This window comes from Chiloscyllium plagiosum, unplaced genomic scaffold, assembly GCF_037043375.1.
Source record: "Chiloscyllium plagiosum isolate Xiang-an unplaced genomic scaffold, Cpla_swu_hap1 HiC_scaffold_12, whole genome shotgun sequence".
NCBI lineage: Eukaryota > Metazoa > Chordata > Chondrichthyes > Orectolobiformes > Hemiscylliidae > Chiloscyllium > Chiloscyllium plagiosum.
The window spans coordinates 100,701,584-100,721,757 of NW_028270150.1; the positions used below are offsets into that span (position 1 = coordinate 100,701,584).

At 40.8% G+C, this 20,174-nt stretch overlaps 1 protein-coding gene across 4 annotated transcripts in view; it reads left to right on the forward strand.

Annotated features, from left to right (window-relative positions):
* acot9.1 (acyl-CoA thioesterase 9, tandem duplicate 1) overlaps positions 1-20,174 on the forward strand; it is a 78,124-nt gene that overhangs the window by 22,431 nt on the left and 35,519 nt on the right. For all 4 annotated transcript variants that reach the window (XM_043700254.2, XM_043700255.2, XM_043700256.2 and 1 more), the window contains 4 exons: positions 1,459-1,562; positions 3,308-3,381; positions 10,863-10,930; positions 15,044-15,155. In XM_043700254.2, coding sequence (XP_043556189.1) covers positions 1,459-1,562; positions 3,308-3,381; positions 10,863-10,930; positions 15,044-15,155 — 358 coding nt within the window. The remainder of the gene's footprint in view (positions 1-1,458; positions 1,563-3,307; positions 3,382-10,862; positions 10,931-15,043; positions 15,156-20,174) is intronic.

Sequence of the window (20,174 nt, forward strand, 5' to 3'; positions counted from 1 at the left end):
CTGGTGAGTTAGGGTCATTGGTGGCTGATCCATCAGCTGTCCAGGCAACAAACATGAGGGGATTAAAAAAACCCATCAAATGTTGAAGAGCCATTGAGTTTGTTAAAGTGAATCAGTACAGATTTGTCATAAGCAGATCATGCTTGAATACGCTTATTGAATTCTTGAAGTTACGTAGAAGGTTGATCATAGAATCATACTATACAGAAGAGGCCCTTCGGTCCATCGAGTCTGTATAGCCAAAGGTAGACTAAATCTACACAAGTCCCACCATTTAGTCCATAACCTTGAATGTTAAAAAGAAATTTTAATTAATTTTAATGAAATATTTGTCAAAGCATTAGATGATAAAATACTAGATGACAAAATAATAGGTTCATGTTCTGCTGAGAGGGAAAAGGAGGAGGAGATGGTTGGGAAGGAGGAGGTTGTGGAGAAAGTGTGTTCCTGGACCTCCCCCCTGCCCCAAACCCCCACACACCCCACTGCCACACCACTCCCCCTTGCATGTCCTCACTCCTCCCCCACTGCACCTTCATTATCTCCACCCTGTCCCAACCTCGCTCTCGTTGAAACTCATTTCAATATTGCACTGCTTGTCTGCATGTACACAGTGTGGCCTTTGAGCGTGAGGTCATGAAATGATTATATAGTGGGTCTGGAATTGTGTGCTCGCACATTTCCGGATTACAGTGCAGATGATGTCAGCAGACACTTCTTTAAAAAAAATCCATCATCTCTGCAGAGACTTGTCCTTTTGTGTTGAATGTATCTGCATGTGAAATTAAGGAGATAATTTTAATTTCGGATCACAGTTTAGATGTTAGTCAGTTGTCGTGTATTTTTAAGAATAGGTTTTGTTTACAAAAGGCAGGTTCGTTTATTGGGGTTGATCGCCTTGCTTGTCAGGACTGCTGGTTTGCACAGTAGAGTGATGTTAACAGCCTGTGTTCAATTCTTACTCTGGCTGAGGTAACTGTGAAGGCCCTGCTTTCTGAGCCTTGCCCTTTGCTCGAGATATGGTGACCCTCAGGTTAAACTCACCACTATCCTAATGACAGAACAGTCAGTGGTCCTCTGGGACTTCGGTGACTTTCATTTCATATTTTGAGAAGCCTGATTGATGTTTCTTTTATTCTGAGTAGTAGTACAAATGAATGGATTTGGCTGTTTTGGTCATTGAATCAATAAATTTACACTAATATTGCGACTGGTTATCACAGTTTTGATTTGCTGTAATAAAGATTGAAAATACAGAGCAGGTCAGACAGCAACCATGGAGAGAGGAACAGAGTTAATTTTAGTATTTCCAGCACTTTCAGTTTTATTTCAAATTTTCAACGTCTGCAATGTTTTGTTTTTGTACGTTATTTACAGGTTGTCTTAATATTTTTGTGCTCTCATTCTGTTGGAAGTACAAACATTTGAAATGCTGTTTTTATTTTGTTTTCTCTCCAGACCTCGTCAAAAAGATGATACGGCCAGACTGTGACCTAAAGTTCGCTGGTAATGTCACCTGGGTTGGGAAAAGTTCCATGGAAGTCCAGATGCATGTATCTCAGGTTAGCACACAATTTCTGAAAGAAAGTACAAGTAATTGCCTCAGGAAATTAAACACGATCATTGCTGAGCGCACAAGATTTGAAATGTGTCCAGGTGAAGATGTCACAGAAGACAGAAAGTGGATTTTGTTTTATATGTAGTTTCTGGATTGATGAGAAAACTGAAGGTGAAGCCTCTTACAACATCTGTGATACTTGGAAACTTGCAGTAAATTAGAGTCATAGAGATATACAACACGGAAACAGACCCTTTGGTCTGACTCGTCCATGCCGACCAGATATCCCAACCTAATCTAGTCCCACCTGCCAGGACCTGTTCCCATATACATATCTCTCCAAACCCTTCCTATTCATATCCCCATCCAGATGCCTTTTAAATGTTGCAATTGTACTAGCCTCCACCACTTCCTCTGGCAGCTCATTCTACACAGGTACCACCCTCTTTGTGAAAAAGTTGCCCCTTAGGTTTCTTTTATATCTTTGCCCTCTCACCCTAAACCTATGCCCTCTAGTTCTGGACTCCCCCACCCCAAGGAAAAGACTTTGTCCATTTATCCCACCTATTTCTTGCATTGTTTATCACCAGCAGCTTAATTCCATTTTTATTCCTCAATAATGGGTATAGAGTAAGCGCTTCTTCTGAAAATGCTCTGGGCAACATTGTTTTGACCACAAAAACAGAATTGTTAGAGAAGCTCAGCAGGTCTGGCAGCATCTGTGGAGAGAACGCAGAATTAACGTTTCGGGTCCAGTAACTCTTTTCATGGTTTCAGAATGGATCTCCACAACCTGATCAAAACAAAGCCAATGTACTCTGCCATTTTGCAAATAGCTAGTATTGATAATGCTAACAAACTGGACTGAAGTTTCTTAACTAATCGCATGCTCTTTCATATGTTTTATCAAGTTGAGCAGTATTTGTGACCGAACATACTCATATTTGATAACACTGGATATTAAATAGCATATTCATTTTGTCTTCTCAATAATGAAACTGTTATAATCTTTGGGGAATTTCAAGAAATTGTTCATTTCCTGCTCTTTGAATGGCTTTTCAACAATTTTGGAATAATATACTATGGACAAATATGGTTCACAAAACGCATGTGCATGCAAAGTATTGAATGATTTGATGAATATTGATTTGGCTTGACCAGATGGAGGAGACAGATTAATCTCTTCGTTGCTTGGATGAATAATTTTGAATGTGTGTGGTATATATTGGAAAATCTGGTGAGGAGGATTACACAGCTGTACAACCATCCAATCTTGTGCCTGTTTTAGGATGGATGGCATTGTGGATGTGTGGTCCTCCTGGCTGGATTTTCCTGTATGTGACTCACCCAACTGGTCCATTCCAGTTGATAAAGAGGATGATCCAGTCCTTCATTTTCTCAAAAATGCATGCTATGCTTACCAAATTATAAAAATGAGAAGCTTTTATTAGAGGTTAAATATCAGAGACATAGGGCAAACAGTTGTTGATTTGTGTAATTCTGGATTAAAGCAATTATTCTAAAAATATCACAAATTGTTGATTATTCACCGAATGCAAATGGGCAACCACTCGACACAGCCTGACCATAGCTGGAAAAAGGTTATCATTTACTGATATGTGCAAACTTCAGATACTGAGGATATTGATCTAGCCTTGTCAGAAAACACAAATTCTGCCAAGAATGAAATCAGTTCAGTCAGATGAGTTTGGATAATGCATTGCATTTAATTGTGTTTTTTCTTTCAAGTATCATGATGATGTCTACAATCCTGTCTTAGATGCTACTTTTGTGATGGTTGCACGAGATCCTGCAAATAAAAGGTAATCATTGTCGGAACTGCTTCCTGTAAAAGTTAGAATAAGTTATTTGATTTATTTTGTGCAGAATTTCTAGTGTCATCCTATAAATGCAATGTTTTCTTTGTACATCTGAAGATCACAAGTAACTCTCAATAAACTGAAGATGTAATGTACAGAATGTTGCACTTCAGTTTCTGCTGCATATCCAAAGGATAGTTTTCCCACTTCTGTGAAAAATTCACGTAAAACACAAGCTAGGTGTCTTACATTCAAGAAAAATGTATTGCATGCTGCTGCCATTTGTATTGTGATTTCTTGTTTTGGGAGAAGATGAGGATTAGGTGATAGGGTGTTGAACAACACGCTTTCTAACCTTTGGATGTTGCATGTGTCTCCAAGCTCACTTTTGGTAATAACATAAAGCATAAAATAAGTTTGTCTGTCTGGTAATATTTGCCCTGCCTGGATCTTGGCATCATACCGCCAGACAGCATCAAAGAAAAGAATGGATAATTTCTGCAATTTTCAATGTAGTTTATCCTAACTTTGCTTGATCAGCTGTGACTCTCCCCTCTTAAGGCAGAACCTATTGGTTCCAGCTTGAGCACTGATATCTAGGTCAGCATGCCACTGCAGTGCTTTCAGGTAAGTCAGGAAACTTAGGACGTATTGGCCCTCTTAGCTGGCCATAAAAAAATGCAGCAGTACTATTTTGAAGGTTAGCCCTAGTGTGGCAATGCTTGTGCCTCAATTACCATCACGAAATACATGATCTGTTTGTTAGCATTTTGTTATTTGTGGGAGCTTGTAATGTGCATATTGCCTGTAATGCTTGTTGTGTCAGAGGAATAACTACTTCAAAAGCACGTCATTCACTGTCAGGTGCAATGGGATGTCCTGAGGTTGAGAAGAATGATATAAGAATGCAGTGTCTGACAGAATGGAGTCCTAAATATTGGCAGACTTTCTCTCCTACTTTGGCCTCATTTGGGACTGACCTAGGCAGATTGATTGGAAAGCTAGACAGGGTTAATTGATGCTTACAATTTCTGAATTTTCAGCTAAAGTGGAGCCATGTCAACGTGGGCAATGTGCTTTGGACCATCTCTGCCTTTGCATTGCTGGTATAAAGACCATTTTACATTCTTCTTTCTCAGTAGGGCCATAGATGTGACTGGCCTGGCATATGGAGGGTAGAAGCCAATCTGATCATTTTTCGTTCCCCCACCACCCATCCCAGGTAATCTCCCAAACAGAAGTAGCTTTGCTGTTGGAGATTAATTGAAATACCTAAAGTTCAATTGCTGAGGAAAGCAAATGGGGATGTTAGCATTTATTGCAAGGGGAATCAAATATAAAAGTAGAGAAGTTTTGCTGCAACTGGACATAACCTTACTCAGACCCTATCTGCAGCAATGTGTAAACTTTTGACCAGCCTAAAAAGCACACAATGCTTTAGAAACAATTCAGAATTAGAACAATTAGATACAATTACTCGACTCATTCATAGGCATAGAGAGAAGGAGATGAAGACCATTCAGACTTTGAGCCAGTTCCTTCATTCGGTATGACCATGAGTGATCCTGTATCCCATTGCCATATTCCTGCTTTCTCCTCCTATCACTTGTTACTTTTAATATGTAAAAACTTATCTATTTCTTGAATATATCCAGTGACCTGATTTTCACAGCATTTGCAGGAATGAAATCAACAAGCTCACTACCCTTTTGGGTAAAGAAATGCTTCCTCATCTCAGTCCTAACTGGCTTACTCAGTATCCTGAGACTGTGATCTTTTGGTTTAGTTTCCCAACCAGGGAAAACATCCTCTCTGCATCTAGCCTGTTGAACACTGTTAGAATATCACGTTTCCGTCATATTCCTCTCATTTTTAAAATTTCTAGTGAATACAGGCCCAATCAAACCAATCTCTCCACATATGACACTCCTGATATCCCAAGTATCAGCTTAATGAGCCTCCATTGAACTCCATCTCTATGACAAGTACTTCCTTTCTTAGGTAGGAAGACCAAAAATGCACACAATATTCTGGGGCAGTCTTACCAAGTGCCTGTATAACTGCAGTAAGACATTCTTACTTGTGAACTCTAATTCTCTTGTAGTGAAGGCCAACATACCATTTGTGTTCCTAATTGCTTGCTGCATCTGCCTGCTTACTTTGATTGACTTCATTTAGATACAGAACTGGCTCAAAGGTAGAAGACAGAGAGTGATGGTGGAGGGTTATTTTCAGACCGGAGGCTTGTGACCAGTGGTGTGCCACAAGGATCGGTGCTGGGTCCACTGCTTTTCCTCATTTATATAAATGATTTGGATGTGAACATAGGAGGTATGGTTAGTAAGTTTGCAGATGACACCAAAATTGGAGGTGTAGTGGACAGCGAAGAAGGTCACCTCAGAGTACAATGGGATCTTGCTCAGATGAGCCAATGGGGTGGGGAGTGGCAGATGCTGTTTAACTTAGATAAATGTGGGATGCTGCATTTTGGAAAGGCAAATCAAGGCAGGACTTATACATTTAAGGGCAAGGTCCTAGGGAATGTTGCTGAACAAAGAGACCTTGGAGTGCAAGTTCATAGTTCCTTGAAAGTGGAGTCATAGGTAGATAGGATAGTGAAGAAGGCATTTAGTATGCTTGTCTTTATTGGTCAGTGCATTGAGTATAAGAGTTGGAGGTCATGTGGCTGAACAAGACATTGGTTAGGCCACTTTTGGTGTGCAATTCTAGTTTCTCTGCTATAGGAAGGATGCTGTGAAACTTGAAAGGGTTCAGAAAAGATTTATAAGGATGTTGCCAGGGTTGGAGGATTTGAGCATTAGTGAAAGACCAAATAAGCTGGGCCTATTTTCCCTGGAGTGTCAGAGGCTGAGGATGACCTTATTGAGGTTTATGAAATCATGAGTGGCATGGATAGGGTAAATAGACAAGATCATTTCCATGGGGTGCAAGAGTCAAAAACTGTAGGGCATAGCTTTAAGGTGAGAGGGGAAAGATTTCACGCAGAGGGTAATGCATGTATGGAATGAGCTGCCAGAGGTAGTGATGGAGGCTGGTACAATTACAACATTTAAAAGGCATCTGGATGGATATATGAATAGGAAGGGTTTAGAGGGATATGAGCCAAATGCTGGCAGATGGGACTGGATTTATCTAGGATATCTGGTCAGCTTGGCAAGTTGGACCGAAGGGTTTGTTTCTGTGCTGTACATCTCTTATTGGTGTACAAGAACGTGTCAATCCCTTTGTACATCCACATTTACCAACATATCTCTGTTTAATAATATTCTTCCTTTCTGTTTTTCACCCCAAAATGTATGATTTCACATTGAACGACATTGTGTTTGCCTGCACACTCACCTTCTCTCGATCACCCTGAAGGTCCCTTGTGTCCTCCTCACAACTCCCAATTCCACCACCTAGTTTAGTGTCGTCAGCAAACTTATAAATATTACATTTGGTTCTCTCGTCCAAATCATTTAAATATATATTGTGAATAGTTGGGACCAAGCACTGATACCTGCAGTACACCACTAGTAACCACCTGCCACCTGAAAAAATCAATTTATTCCCACTCCCTTTGTTCCGCTCTGGTCTGATAATTCTTGATTGATACCGCTATATTACCCCCCATCTGGTGTGTTTTAATTTTGCTCACTAGCCTATTATGTGGGACCCTATCAAAATATATAAGCCCGGGATGTCTTAATAAAGAAGGTTGGAAAGGCTGAGTTTCTGTTCATTGGAGTTTGGAAGAATGAGCGGTGATCTTATTGTAACATACAGAATATTAAACAACTTTGAGACAAAAAACAACAAAGAATTATGAATGCTGGAGATCTGAAACAAAATCAGAAATTGCTGGAGAAACTCAGCAGGTCTGGCAGCACCTGAGGCAAGGAAAATAGAGTTAGTCTTTTGACTCCAGTGACCCTCCTTCAGAATTATTTCTCTCCACAGATCCTGCCAGACCTTCTGAGTTTCTTCGTTTGTTTTTATTGCAAATCTTGAGAGAACTTGATAGGGTGGATAAAGGGAGGACGTGGGGGAGACTAGAATTACAGGACATGGTTTAGGAATGGGGGAAGGGAGTGTTCCCTTCTAAAACAGGGGAGAACCTATTTTTACACAGAGATTTGTTAGTCATTGGAATTTTCTTCCCCAAAAGTCAATGAAGTTGTGTCATTGAATTTATTCAAAGCTGAGTTAGATAGATTTTTGTCAGAGTTTTGAGTCGAGGGTGGGGGTGCGGGGGACAGGAAAGTGACATTGCGACCACAACCAGATTAGCCGGGAAAGAGTGGACTTGAATGGCCAAATGGTTTGCTCCTATTCCTGTTCATAATCATAAGCATTCATCCTGAGGATCAGAACTGCACTATTTAGCTCAGATCAGAATCCCTTGCAACAAATATATGAACATAGAAATATGGAGCAGGAGTAGGTAGTTTCGTGACTTGAGCTTGTTCCACCTTTTCAATAAGATGATAACTGATCTGATTCTAAGGAGAAAGTGAGGATTGCAGATGCTGGAGATCAGAGTCGAGAGTGTGGTGCTGGATAAACGCAGCAGGTCAGGCAGCATTCGAGGAGCAAGAGAGTCGATGTTTCAGGCAGAAGCCCCTCTGCCCGAAATGTCAATTCTCCTGCTCGTCAGATGCTGCCTGACCTGCTGCGCCTTTCCAGCACCACACTCTCGACTCTGATCTGATTGTAACCTCATCCACATTCTCGTCTTCCCTGATAATCCTTCAACCATTTGCTTAATAAAATAATTCTATTTCTGCCTTCAATATACTCAAGGACTTTCAGAGAGAGTATTCCAAAACACACACAACCATCTGAAAACACAAAAAAGGCTTACTATCTATTTTAAATAGTGACCCCCTAGTCACAGATTCTCATATAAGCTGAAACAGCCCCTTTATAGCTATCCTATCAAGACCCCTCGGAATCTTATGTTTCAGTCAAGTTGCCTCTAACTCTATTAAACTTCTGACTTTTGATTTGAAACCTGAGCACTTAAGCCAGTATCTTTCTTTTCAATTCCCTGTGACATTCCCCTCATATCTATTCTTTATGCATATACAGAGCTAATGTTCAGTCATATTTCCTTTTCATTAGCTCATCTTTCTGTTCACTATAAAATTACACTTCATCTATTTTGTTTTGTAGATCAATTTCTGTAGTTAATCTCAGTAAATTCCACCTTTCAGTCTTGCTTGTTATAATGTTATTTGATTCACTGGCTCTGGGATTTCAATGATGCCGAGCTATTAGCGATCTGTGGTGTAAAAGCCACATCGCTGACCCAAATGGATAATGGAACATTCAGTTTGTCCCTGGCCAGGGAGAGTGCAGCTGTTAGTGCTCTTTTTGTGACTAAACAAGCCCACTCAAATTTCTCCTGAAATGGTTCTTGGCTTTGTAATGGAATCCTTCATACTCCGAAGTCGCAGCTAGAATTGGCACCATTGAGTGACAATGCGATGTAACAACCACACCATTTAGTGAATAAAATTCTTCCTGTTAATTTCAAGCAAGAGCAGGAAATTGCATTTGGCTGGTGTTTTTCATGCTCAGATGTCCCAAATTACTTGACTACCAATTTAAAAAAATGTCTTTGTTTTTCGTCAGATGTGGCATCACTGCCAAGACTGACATTTTTTTCCTCATTCTTAATTGCCCTTGAACTGAGCGGCTTGCTAGGCCATTACAAAGGGCAGTTAGATGTCAACTACACTACTGTAGGCCTGGAGTTGCAGGTTGACAACAGACAGATGAGGTAAGAACAGTTGATATCCTTCCCTAAAAGTCATTAATGAACCAGATGGCTTTTGTTTTCTTCTTTTGTTTTACTGAGGAGACTCTAAATCTCCTGGTTTTTTTTTCTTTTTCTTTAAACCCCCCCACCCCACTACCGACTAACTGCGGTAGTGCTTATATTTTCCCCAGCACCCATGGTGTGTGTGTACATGTGTGAGACACAGTGAAGGACAACAGGTGTACAAATCTTTATTCAATTTCCACCACCAGGAAGAAAGGAAACACCCAAGTGGCCAGTGACAAGACCAGATAGCTTTATATATCGTATTTCAATGATAGATTGATCAATTGAATTTTAATTCCATCGGCTGTCATGGTGGGACTTAATCCTGTATCTATGGAGCACTGCGTTGGGCCATGGGATTACTAGTCCAGCAATATTACCACTGCAATACCAATTAGAACGTTAAGTTGCTAGGGTGGCACGGTGGCTCAGTGGTTAGCAATACTGCCTCACAGCACCAGGGACCCGGGTTTGATTCCAGCCTTGGGTGACTATCTGTGTGGAGTTTGCACATTCTCAATTGGCCAAGCTAAATTGCCCATAGTGTTCAGGGATGTGTAGGTTATGGAATGAGTCAGCAAAGAATGGATGTGGACTTGCTGAGCTGAAGGGCTTGTTTCCACACTGTAGAGATCCTACAAAAAAAGAAAGCACAGTGAATTCTCGCTATCAGAGTGGGTCCTCTCAGGGTCAGTGCAGGGGCCACAACTGATGGCTAACTATTTGTTTTAATAATTTTGGCTTTGCAATTAAAAGCATAATTTCAAAATATATGGACTGCACTAAATTGGAGATCAGTTGTAATGAAGAGGACTACAACACTTTTCTAGAAGATATTAATAAACTTGGAGAATGGCAGAAATTGGAAAATTAATTTCAGCATGAGCTGTTGTATTTTATTAAGTGAGAAAGTTGCATATTACTTCAAAAGTGAGAAAATAAAGGAGTTAGGAGAGCAAACCACTAGAAAGTAGTAAGTTAGTATGACCATTCTTTTTTAAAAAAAAAACAAAGTAAGCATCAGAATTTATTTCTAGGTGAATAAAATTGAGAAGTTGACAAAATGTGCTCAACAAATATTAAATCTCGTTTAGAATACACTTGGCATGTAACATACCCTGGTTGTCATTATTGAAAAGATGCACTAGAGAAGTTGTCCAAAAAGTCAGCATGACTGAAATTAGGATAATTAGAGTATAACATCACCAGAGTGCACAGGTTGGGTTCCTTCTCTGAAGTGAAGGCTGAGGGATAACCCAATAAAAGTACTTTAAGTTATGAAAGGCTTGTGATAGAGTAGAGACTGAGCAAGTGTTGTCATTTGTGGGCAAGTGAAAAACAAGAGGCTGCCAATATAAGGTAGTTGCCAAGAGATTAAGTAGGAGGTTCATGAGAAGAAAAGATTATGCAGTGGGTGGTGTGGCACTCACTACCACAGAGAGTGATTGAAATGAATAGGACTGCTGTATCTAAGAAGAGGCTCAATATGCAATGAAAGCGAATAGAGAGTCATGCTGACAGATGAGAATGGATGGGAGGAGCTCAAATGAACACAACCTAGTCAGCCAAATGGCCAGTTCTGTATAGTATATTCTGTTACATAGGCGCAACATGTTCTGTTAACGGCTGAAATTAATTTTTTTCACTTTTACAGTGCCGCTGTAATTAATCCATTGAAACCTGAAGGTCCGGAGGAGGAGAATCTCTTTAAACAAGGAAACTGTAAGTCATGTTGCACCTTGACTGCCTAAACTATCATAATAAAGGAAGTATGTTACATACATACAGCTGATGTAGTTTACTTTAATGCAGCCAATGCATTATTTTGAATCGTATTAATTGTTTTGTCAAATGCAACAGCTAATTTAACCACGGCAAGGTCCAAAAGTAAAGTAAATAACCAGTTCATTATTTTTGAATTGCTTGGTTAAGGGATAATTATTGGGTGCTGAGAGAATTTGCTTCTTTCCTTTTGAATAATGCTCTGAAATCTTTTACATTCATCCAAACAGAAAATGTGACCTTGGTTTAACATCTCATCAATGAGACTGAGTAATTGCATTGGGATGTCAGCCAAAACTATGGCATTACTGGATGGGGAGAAGGCAACCAATTGCTACACCATAGAAGTGACATATTGTGGATACTGGAGATCGAAAATAAATACAGAAGGCGTAGCACAGCTGGCAGTATCTGGAGAGAGTGAAATAGTTGATGTTTTGAGCCCAATAATATGACTCTTCAATGTGTGGTCTCAGCTGGTGATAGAATTTAGTTAGATTTTAGAGTGAAACCTAGCTTGATAGACATTTATTTTACTTAGGTATTTTGGTTATTGTGATGGTGATTCAGAGGCTGCATGTGTACTTTTAACAAAAGAACATAGCTTTATTACACAAAAGGAAAATTAACAAAGCTATAAATGTAACAAGCTTGAAAGAACTTACTAATTAAAAAAAATTCAGTTCTTTTTCCCAGCAATATCTATAGACACTCAGTGCCAGTGAAGTACCACTCCAATTTTAGTCTTTATTACTTAATTGATGCAAGGAATTGGTCAGAGATAGCTTTATCTGCTTGAAACAAAGTGATATTGTAAGGCCATATGGCATAAGAAGCATTCTCAGAAGATCAGTGGATTATCCCCGAACGGCTTGGTGGATGTTTATGTCAGCAATTGTTTTACGCAGGGGGTGGTTCATTTATGGAATGAACGTTCAGAGGAAGTGGTGGATATGGGTACAATTACAACATTTAAAAGACCTTTGATTAAGTCCGTGAACAGAAAATGTTTGGAGGGATATGGGCCAGGAACAGTCATGTGAGACAAGTTTTTAGTTTGGGGTTATGTTCAGCATGAACTGGTTGGACCAAAGCGTCTGCTTCCATGCTGTATGACTTTATAATGAGGTCACAAGTGTTTTGTTTTGGCAACTTCCTGCACATTTTACCAGATCTGTCTCTCTCCATCTCTCCCTAGCTCATTCACTGACTTTTTTTTCTCACTGAATTGTAAAGGCAGCTTAAGACTACTTCTGACTGTGATGGCCTGGACTGCTGAAACTTTATGAGACTTCTTTCCAGCTCTAAATTTCACAAATTGAAAACTGTCCTCCTGCTGGAATGAGTCTACTCTTCTGAACTCTGCTTGTGGCCTTGAGCCATGTCGATTGTAAAATCCAACTTTAGCAAATATCTCCCTAGGTATCTTGCTTGTTATTTGCCTTAAGTCATGTGCCTTCTTGACAAGGTTACTTTGAACCCCCTGCTCAAAGTTGATTTTCTAACCTGTCTTTAAAAAAACACAAGTTTACATTCACAGAAATAAAACCAAAAATCCATGCTAAATCTAGAATCCAAATCCCCAGGCAATAATGTGATATAAATTATTATAACATCAAAACCAATTGTTGCAGCTGCACAGGAATAGAAGACAAAAAGCTTCATTTACTGACTTTCCATGGAATTAAAACTTCATAAAATTAACTGTGCAGATGGAGTAGTGCTAAAACTGGCCCAGTAATTTATGCATGGCTTTTCCAGCTGTACTCCTGCCATTGCTACAAATCACTAGAAGGGCCAGGCACTGAACAGTTTTAATATGTGCATCATCTTGAAATCATCATTATCCAAAAAGGGAGAGTTTGTTTAAACAGGCTCTCTTCTGCTTTACAACTGTGGTAGAAGCAATGGAGACCTTGCTGAGAGGTAGATTTCTGTTTTGTCTTTGTCTTTGTTGAAATACAAAGTTGTCATGTTGAAGGGATTTCATTTCAAATGGAGCCTCTTCATGCTTGTTTTGACAGAAGGCAAATGGCAAGTTCCCGTTTATTGTAAGGAAATTGGAGTAAATGAATGACGAAGTCTTACTACAGTTGTGTCGGGCCTTATGCTTCAGTTTGGTTTCAATATTCAATACTTGCATTGGAGGTGATACATTGCAGCTTCATTACAGTGGAACTTGGAATGAGGAGGTTGTAATAAGATGCTGAGAAATGTGCCTTTATTCTCTAGAGTTCAGAGGAAGTGGATGTAATCATACTGAAACATGCAGTATTCGGTCAGACTTGATGAGATAGATTACTTACACTGGTCGGCTAATCTAAAACATGAAGGTACACTCTCAGGATAAAGAACTGATCGTTTAGGACTGTGAAGAGAAATTACTTTACTCAGAAAGTTGTCAATCTTTGCAGTTCTCTACCTTAGTAGTTTTGCATGCTCCATTGTTGAATACACTTAAGGCTGGTATAGACTTTCGAGGGATGGAGTGCAGGTAGGAAAGTGGAATTGAAGCCCAAGATAGGTCATGATTATGTGGAATGGCAGAGCAGATTTAGCACTCTATTGCCTGCTCTAGATCTAGTGATTGTACTTTAAATGGAAAATAAGAGTAGTGCAGTCCACTTTTCTTTGTGTTCTATTTCTATGGCATTTTATATTGAGAAATGTAATTTGAAGTTAATTCTGTTTGTAGAATGTATAAACCAATCCTTGACTTATGGTTTAATGTATTTTGTAAATGCATTTCACCTTTTTACCTGGTTTTGAGCTTGATCCAAACTAGGCTAAAGCAAGTTTGTACCTCTCCTCCTCCATTTCATTAATTTGGCCTGGTTTCTGATATGCACCACCTGCGATGAAACTTTTCCTGTTTACAACATTGATCACTAAACCCCCAACATTTCTTTTCATAATGTTGATGTTTTCTCCCAGACTGTCTATTATTTGGAGAAGGTTTACCTTAGAAACTTAGATAACTGCCCTCTGGTTAATTAGGGATGGGCGATAAATGTTGGCCTAGCCAGTGATGCTCACATTCCCTGAATGAATGTAAAAAGGACTCTTAGGAATAGGCCATTTGGCCCTCGAACCTGCTGACCCATTAAATATGATCATTCTGATCCTCTATTTCAATGCCATATTTCTGTCTTTCTCCTGTATCCCTTGATGCCAGTAAAATATAAGAAAGTGTATTGTTTTGAATATATTGGGCCTGCACAGCCTTCTGTGGTAGAGAATTTCACAGATTCACTGCCCTTTGCGTGAATAAATATTTCCTCATCTCAGCCCGAAGGGGCAGCACGGTGGCACAGTGGTTAGCACTGCTGTCTCACAGCGCCAGAGACCCGGGTTCATTTCCCGCCTCGGGCAACTGTCTGTGTGGAGTTTGCACATCCTCCCTGTGTCTGCGTGGGTTTCCTCCAGGTGCTCTGGTTTCCTCCTACAGTCCAAAGATGTGCAGGTTAGATGAATTGGCCGTGCTAAATTGCCCGTAGTGTTAGGTGAAGGGGTAAATGTAGGGGAATGGGTCTGGATGGGTTGCTGTTCGGAGGGTCGGTGTGGACTTGTTAGGCCGAAGGACCTGTTTCCACACTGTGAGTAATCTAAATAGTCTACCCATATCCTGACACTGTGTCAACTGCTGTCCAAACAGGGAGACCATCCTTCCTGTATCTAGTCTGTCCAATCTTGCCAGAATTTTATACATTTCAATTCAGATTCTCTCATACTTGTAAGCTCTAGTGAATACAGGCTGAGTCGAAACAATCTTTCCTAAATATATTCTTATTAATTATTTTCTTTTCCCACATTTATAGAACTTTACATGGGTCTATGCTGCATGCTATTTGAATCTCATATTTGATTTTCCCTTCCTTAATCAAACTTTTTGTCTGATTTTGCTAAAATCAAAAATGCTTCTAATCCTCAGGCTTGCCCGTTTTTGCTGGTAATCTTCTGTTTGTTAAAGGTGTAAATGTTAATTTTGCATTCTGTCCTTTTGAACTTGGTAACAAAGCTACTGAAAGCAAATTTTCTTTGTCCAAACTCTAGTGAACAAAGCAAAGCGAACTAAGCTAAAGGAGACCTCATTACTGAAAACAGCGCCGAATGAGGAAGAAAGAAACATTATACACAACATGTTCCTTAGGACTCTGGATATGCAGTAAGTGCTCAATCTGCCCATCCTTGCAAGCCTCAGAGCATGTTCATAGAATTATAGAATCCCTATGGTCAAAATTCAGCCCATCAAATTCACACCAACTCTCTGAAGACCGTTCCACCTGGACCCACCCCCTACCCAATCACTGTAACCCTGCACTTAGCATGACTAATCCACCTAGCTTACACATCCATGGACGTCTTTAGACTGTGGGAGGAAACCAGAGCATCCAGAAGAAACCCATGCAGACGCAGGGAGAACATGCAAACTCCACACAAGTTGCCCAAGACTGGAATTGAACCCAGGACCCTGGTGCTGTGAGGCAGCAGTGCTTACCAGTGTTTCACCTGCTGCCCGATGATTTCCTCCATTAGATGCGATTCTGCTATCAAGCTATAATTCTGAATTAATCTAAATGGCCTAAGAATTACACTGGAAACCAATTTCAAGTATTTAATCAGACTTGTAATGTGATCAACTTGCATGTGCTAGAAGTTACCTAGATTAACACCCTGTTTTATGGAGGCAAAAGGAATTTATCCATTAATTACAACATTTTCATTGGGGAAATCAAAAGGGGATAATTGAGACCGCCAATCTCTGGAGCATTTCTGTGGTGACAAGGTCTATTTGCCTAGTCTGTGAACTAAGAAAGTGAACCATTCTTGCTGTAAATGTTGCAGTCATTGCTGTTTCTTTTTTTTGTGGAAGGTGACTATATTTGCATGTCCCAAGGCACAAGTTATTTCTTTTGACAGAGACACAGACGTTCATGGCGATATGGCCCCACGTTGGTTCTCCACTTGGATGTTTTCAGGCCGAATGCCGTCAGTTCCCAAAAACTAGTCAGTGGTCTCACTGCCCAACTCCTCCATCACAGGAAAATTCTGAATGATATCAAGAGCTTCTTCAACAACACTGGTGTTCTGTTGTGTAGAGTTCCAGAAAGTGCACCACCCATCTTTGCTTCAGCTTGATAGGTTCTGTGATGACTGTGGTGAAAATGTGTTGCTGGAAAACCGCAGCAGGTCAGGCAGCATCCAAGGAGCAGGAGAATCGACGTTTTGGGCATGAGCCCTTCTTCAGTCCTCTGTGATGACTGTCCCTGTCTTTGTCTTAAGCAGAGCTGATTGGTTCACTGTTGGGTCTGTTGCTTCCTTGATTCTTTCATATCTCCCTCTAGCTTCCCCAGATTCAGCAGATTGTAGGCTGTACCAGAATTTCAATAGTATTGATTGATGCAGCGGTACATACAGCACAGAAACAGACCCTCAGTCCAACTTGTCTATGCCAACCAGTTATCCTCAATAAATCTGGTCCCATTTGCCAGCACTTGGCCCATATCCCTCTAAACCCTTTCTATTCATATACCCATTCAGATGCCTTTTAAATGTTGTAATTGTACTCACTCCCACAACTACTTCTGGCAGCTTGTTCCATACACACACCATCCTCTATTGACAAAGTTACTCCTCAGGTCCTTTTAAAATCTTTTTCCTCTCACCTTAAACTTATAGAACATAGGACATAGAATAATACAGCGCAGAACAGGCTCTTTGGCCCTCGATGTTGCGATGACCTGTGAACTATTCTAAGCTCGTCCTCCTACACTATCCCATCATCATCCATGTGCTTATCGAAGGATTGTTTAAATCTCCCTAATGTGGCTGAGTTAACTGTATTGGCAGGTAGGGCATTCCACGCCCTTACCACTCACTGAGTAAAGAACCTGCCTCTGACATCTGTCTTAAACCTATCATCCCTCAATTTGTAGTTATGCCCCCTCGTACAAGCTGATGTCATCATCCTGGGAGAAACATTTTCACTGTCTACCCTATCTGATCCTCTGATCATCTTGTATGTCTCCATCGAATCCCATCTTAGCCTTCTTCTTTCCAATGAGGACAAGCTCAAGTCTCTCAGCCTTTCCTCATAAGTGCTTCCTTCCAGACCAGGCAAAATCCTGGCAAGTCTCCTCTGCACCTTTTCCAATGCTTCCATATCCTTCCTGTAATCGGGCGACCAGAACTGTACACAATATTCCAAGTGCAGCCGCATTAGAGTTTTGTAAAGTCGCAGCATGACGTTGCAGCTCCGGAACTCAATCCCTCTACCAATGAAACCTAACACACCGTAATGCCTTCTTAACAGCACTATCAACCTGGGTGGCAACTTTCAGGGATCTATGTATGTGAACTCCCAAGATTCCTCTGCACATCCACACTACCAAGAATCTTTCCATTAATCCAGTATTCTGCCTTCCTGTTATTCTTCCCAAAGTGAATCACCTCACATTTAGCTGCATTGAACTCTATTTGCCACCTCTCAGCCCAATTCTGCAGATTATCCAAGTCCCCTTGCAACATTCTTCCATTACTCCACTGACTTTAGTGTCATCTGCAAACTTACTAACCCATCCACCTATGCCTGCATCTAAGTCATTTATAAAAATGACAAACAGCAGTGGTCCCAAAACAAGATCCTTGTAGCACACCACTAGTAACCGGACTCCAGGCTGAATATTTTCCATTAACCACTACTCGCTGCCTTCTTCCAGAAAGCCAGTTTCTAATCCAAACTACTGAATCACCCTCAATCCCACGCCTCTGCATTTTTTCCAACAGCCTACCATGTGGAACCTTATCAAAGGCTTTACTGAAGTCCATGTACACCACGTCAACTGTCCTACCGTCATCTACTCAAAACTCAATGAGGTTTGTGAGACACAACCTGCCCTTGACGAAACCATGTTGACTATCTCCAATCAAGTTGTTACTTGCTAGATGATTATAAATCCCATCTCTTATAATCCTTTCCAAAACCTTTCCTACAACAGAAGTAAGGCTCACTGGTCTATAATTACCTGGGTCATCTCTACTGCCCTTTTTGAACAAGGGCACAATATTTGCAATTCCTCAGTCCTGTGGTACTAAACCTATAGACAATGATTACTCAAAGATCAAAGCCAAAGGCTCTGCTATCTCCTCCCTAGCTTCCCAGAGAATCCTCAGATAAAGCCCATCCGGCCCAGGGGACTTGTCTACTTTCACTCCTTCTGGAATTGATATCACCTCTTCGTAACTAACCTCAATCCTTTCTAGTCTAATATCTCATATTGCATTCTTCTCTATAATATTCTCCTTTTCCTGAGTGAAAACCGATGAGAAATATTCGTTTAGCACCTCTCCAATCTCCACGGGGTCCGCACTCAACTTCCCGCTTCTGAGTTTGACTGGCACCATTCCAACCGTAGTCATCCTTTTATTCCTCGCATACCTATAGAAAGCTTTAGGGTTCTCCATTATTCTACCTGCTAAAGACTGCTCATGTCCTTTCTTTGCTCTTCTTAACTCTATCTTTAAATCATTTGTAGCTGATCTGTAACTCTCCATCGCCTCATCTGAACCAGCTTGTCTCATCAACACATAAGCCTCCTTCTTCTGCTGAACAAGAGATGCAGTTTCTGTAGTAAACCACGGTTTTACTTACTTTATCACTTCCTCCCTGCCTGACAGGTACATACCTATCAAGGACATGCAATATCTGTTCCTTAAACCAGTTCCACATTTCCATTGTCCCCGTCCCCTGCATTTTGCTACCCCATTCTATGCATCCTAATTCTTGCCTAATTGCATTACAATTGCCCTTGCCCCATCGATAATTTTTGACCTGTGGCACGTACCTATCCCTTTCCATTGCTAAACTAAACATAACTGAATTATGGTCACTTTCTCCAAACTAAATCTCACCTACCACTAAATCAAACACATGGCCTGGTTCATTACTAAGCATCAGATCCAGTGTGGCCTCTCCTCTTGTCGGCCCTTCAGGAAACCCTCCTGTACGCATTGGACAAAAACTTAACCATCCAACGTACTAGAGTAATAGCATTTCCAGTAATGTTGGGGAAGTTAAAGCCCCCATAATGACCTCCCTGTTCCTTTCACTCCTTACCCAGAATCATTTTGCTAATCCTCTCCTCCACCTCCCTGGAACTCTGCGGAGGCTTATAAAAACTCCAAGCAGTGTGACCTCTCCTCTCCTGTTTCTAACCTCAGCCCATACTTCCTCAGTAGACGAGTCCTCGTCAAAAGTTCTTTCAGCCACTGTTATACTATCCTTAACTAACAAGGCCACACCTCCCTTTTTTTTTTGCCTTGCCTGTTTTTAATGAAAGATCTGAACCCTGGAACCTGCAACATGCATTCCTCACCCTGCTCTATCCATGTCTCCAAAATGGCCACAACATCGAAGTCCCAGGTACCTATCCATACTGCAAGCTCACCTACCTTATTTTGGATACTTTGGATTTTTATGCCCTCTAGTTTTGGACTCTCCCACCCTAGAAAAAGAGCATGGCTATTCACCCTATCCATGCCCTTCATGATTTTATTAACCTCTACAGGGTCACCTCATATCCTCCAATGCTGCAGGGAAATAAGTCCCAGCCTATTCCTAGAACTCAAACCCTCCAATCCTGGCAACATTCTTATAAGTCTTCCCTGCACCCTCTCTATAGAACAGTGACAAGAATTGAACACAGTAGTCAAAATGTGATCTAACCAATGTTCTGTGCAGTCGCAGCCATGACTACCCCACTATTATACTCAATGTTCTGACCAATGAAGGCAAGCATGCCAAACACTGTCATTACCACCCTGTCTACCTGCGGCCCCCCCCTTTTAAAGAACTATGTATCTGCACCCCTAAGTCTCTTTATTTGGTAGGTCTCAACTGAGATTTGATATTGGTGGCTGAGAGATTTTGTTTACTGGGAACTTGTTGAGGGCTCACCTCTTGGTTGCAGTAACTGTCTCCATGTCAGTCCATTAAGCCTCAAAGTTGTCACCTCTCCTCTCGTCTCTTTTCCAACACAGAGTGAATGTAGAATTACAATCGTGCTGTGTAGAGGGCTGTCTTTGATGCTTATCGAAAAGAATCCAGTTGAGGATGTTGAGGAACTCTTGGGTCCTTTTGGGGTCAGTGGCACAGGAAGTGTTGAGCCAAGGATAAGCTTTCCTC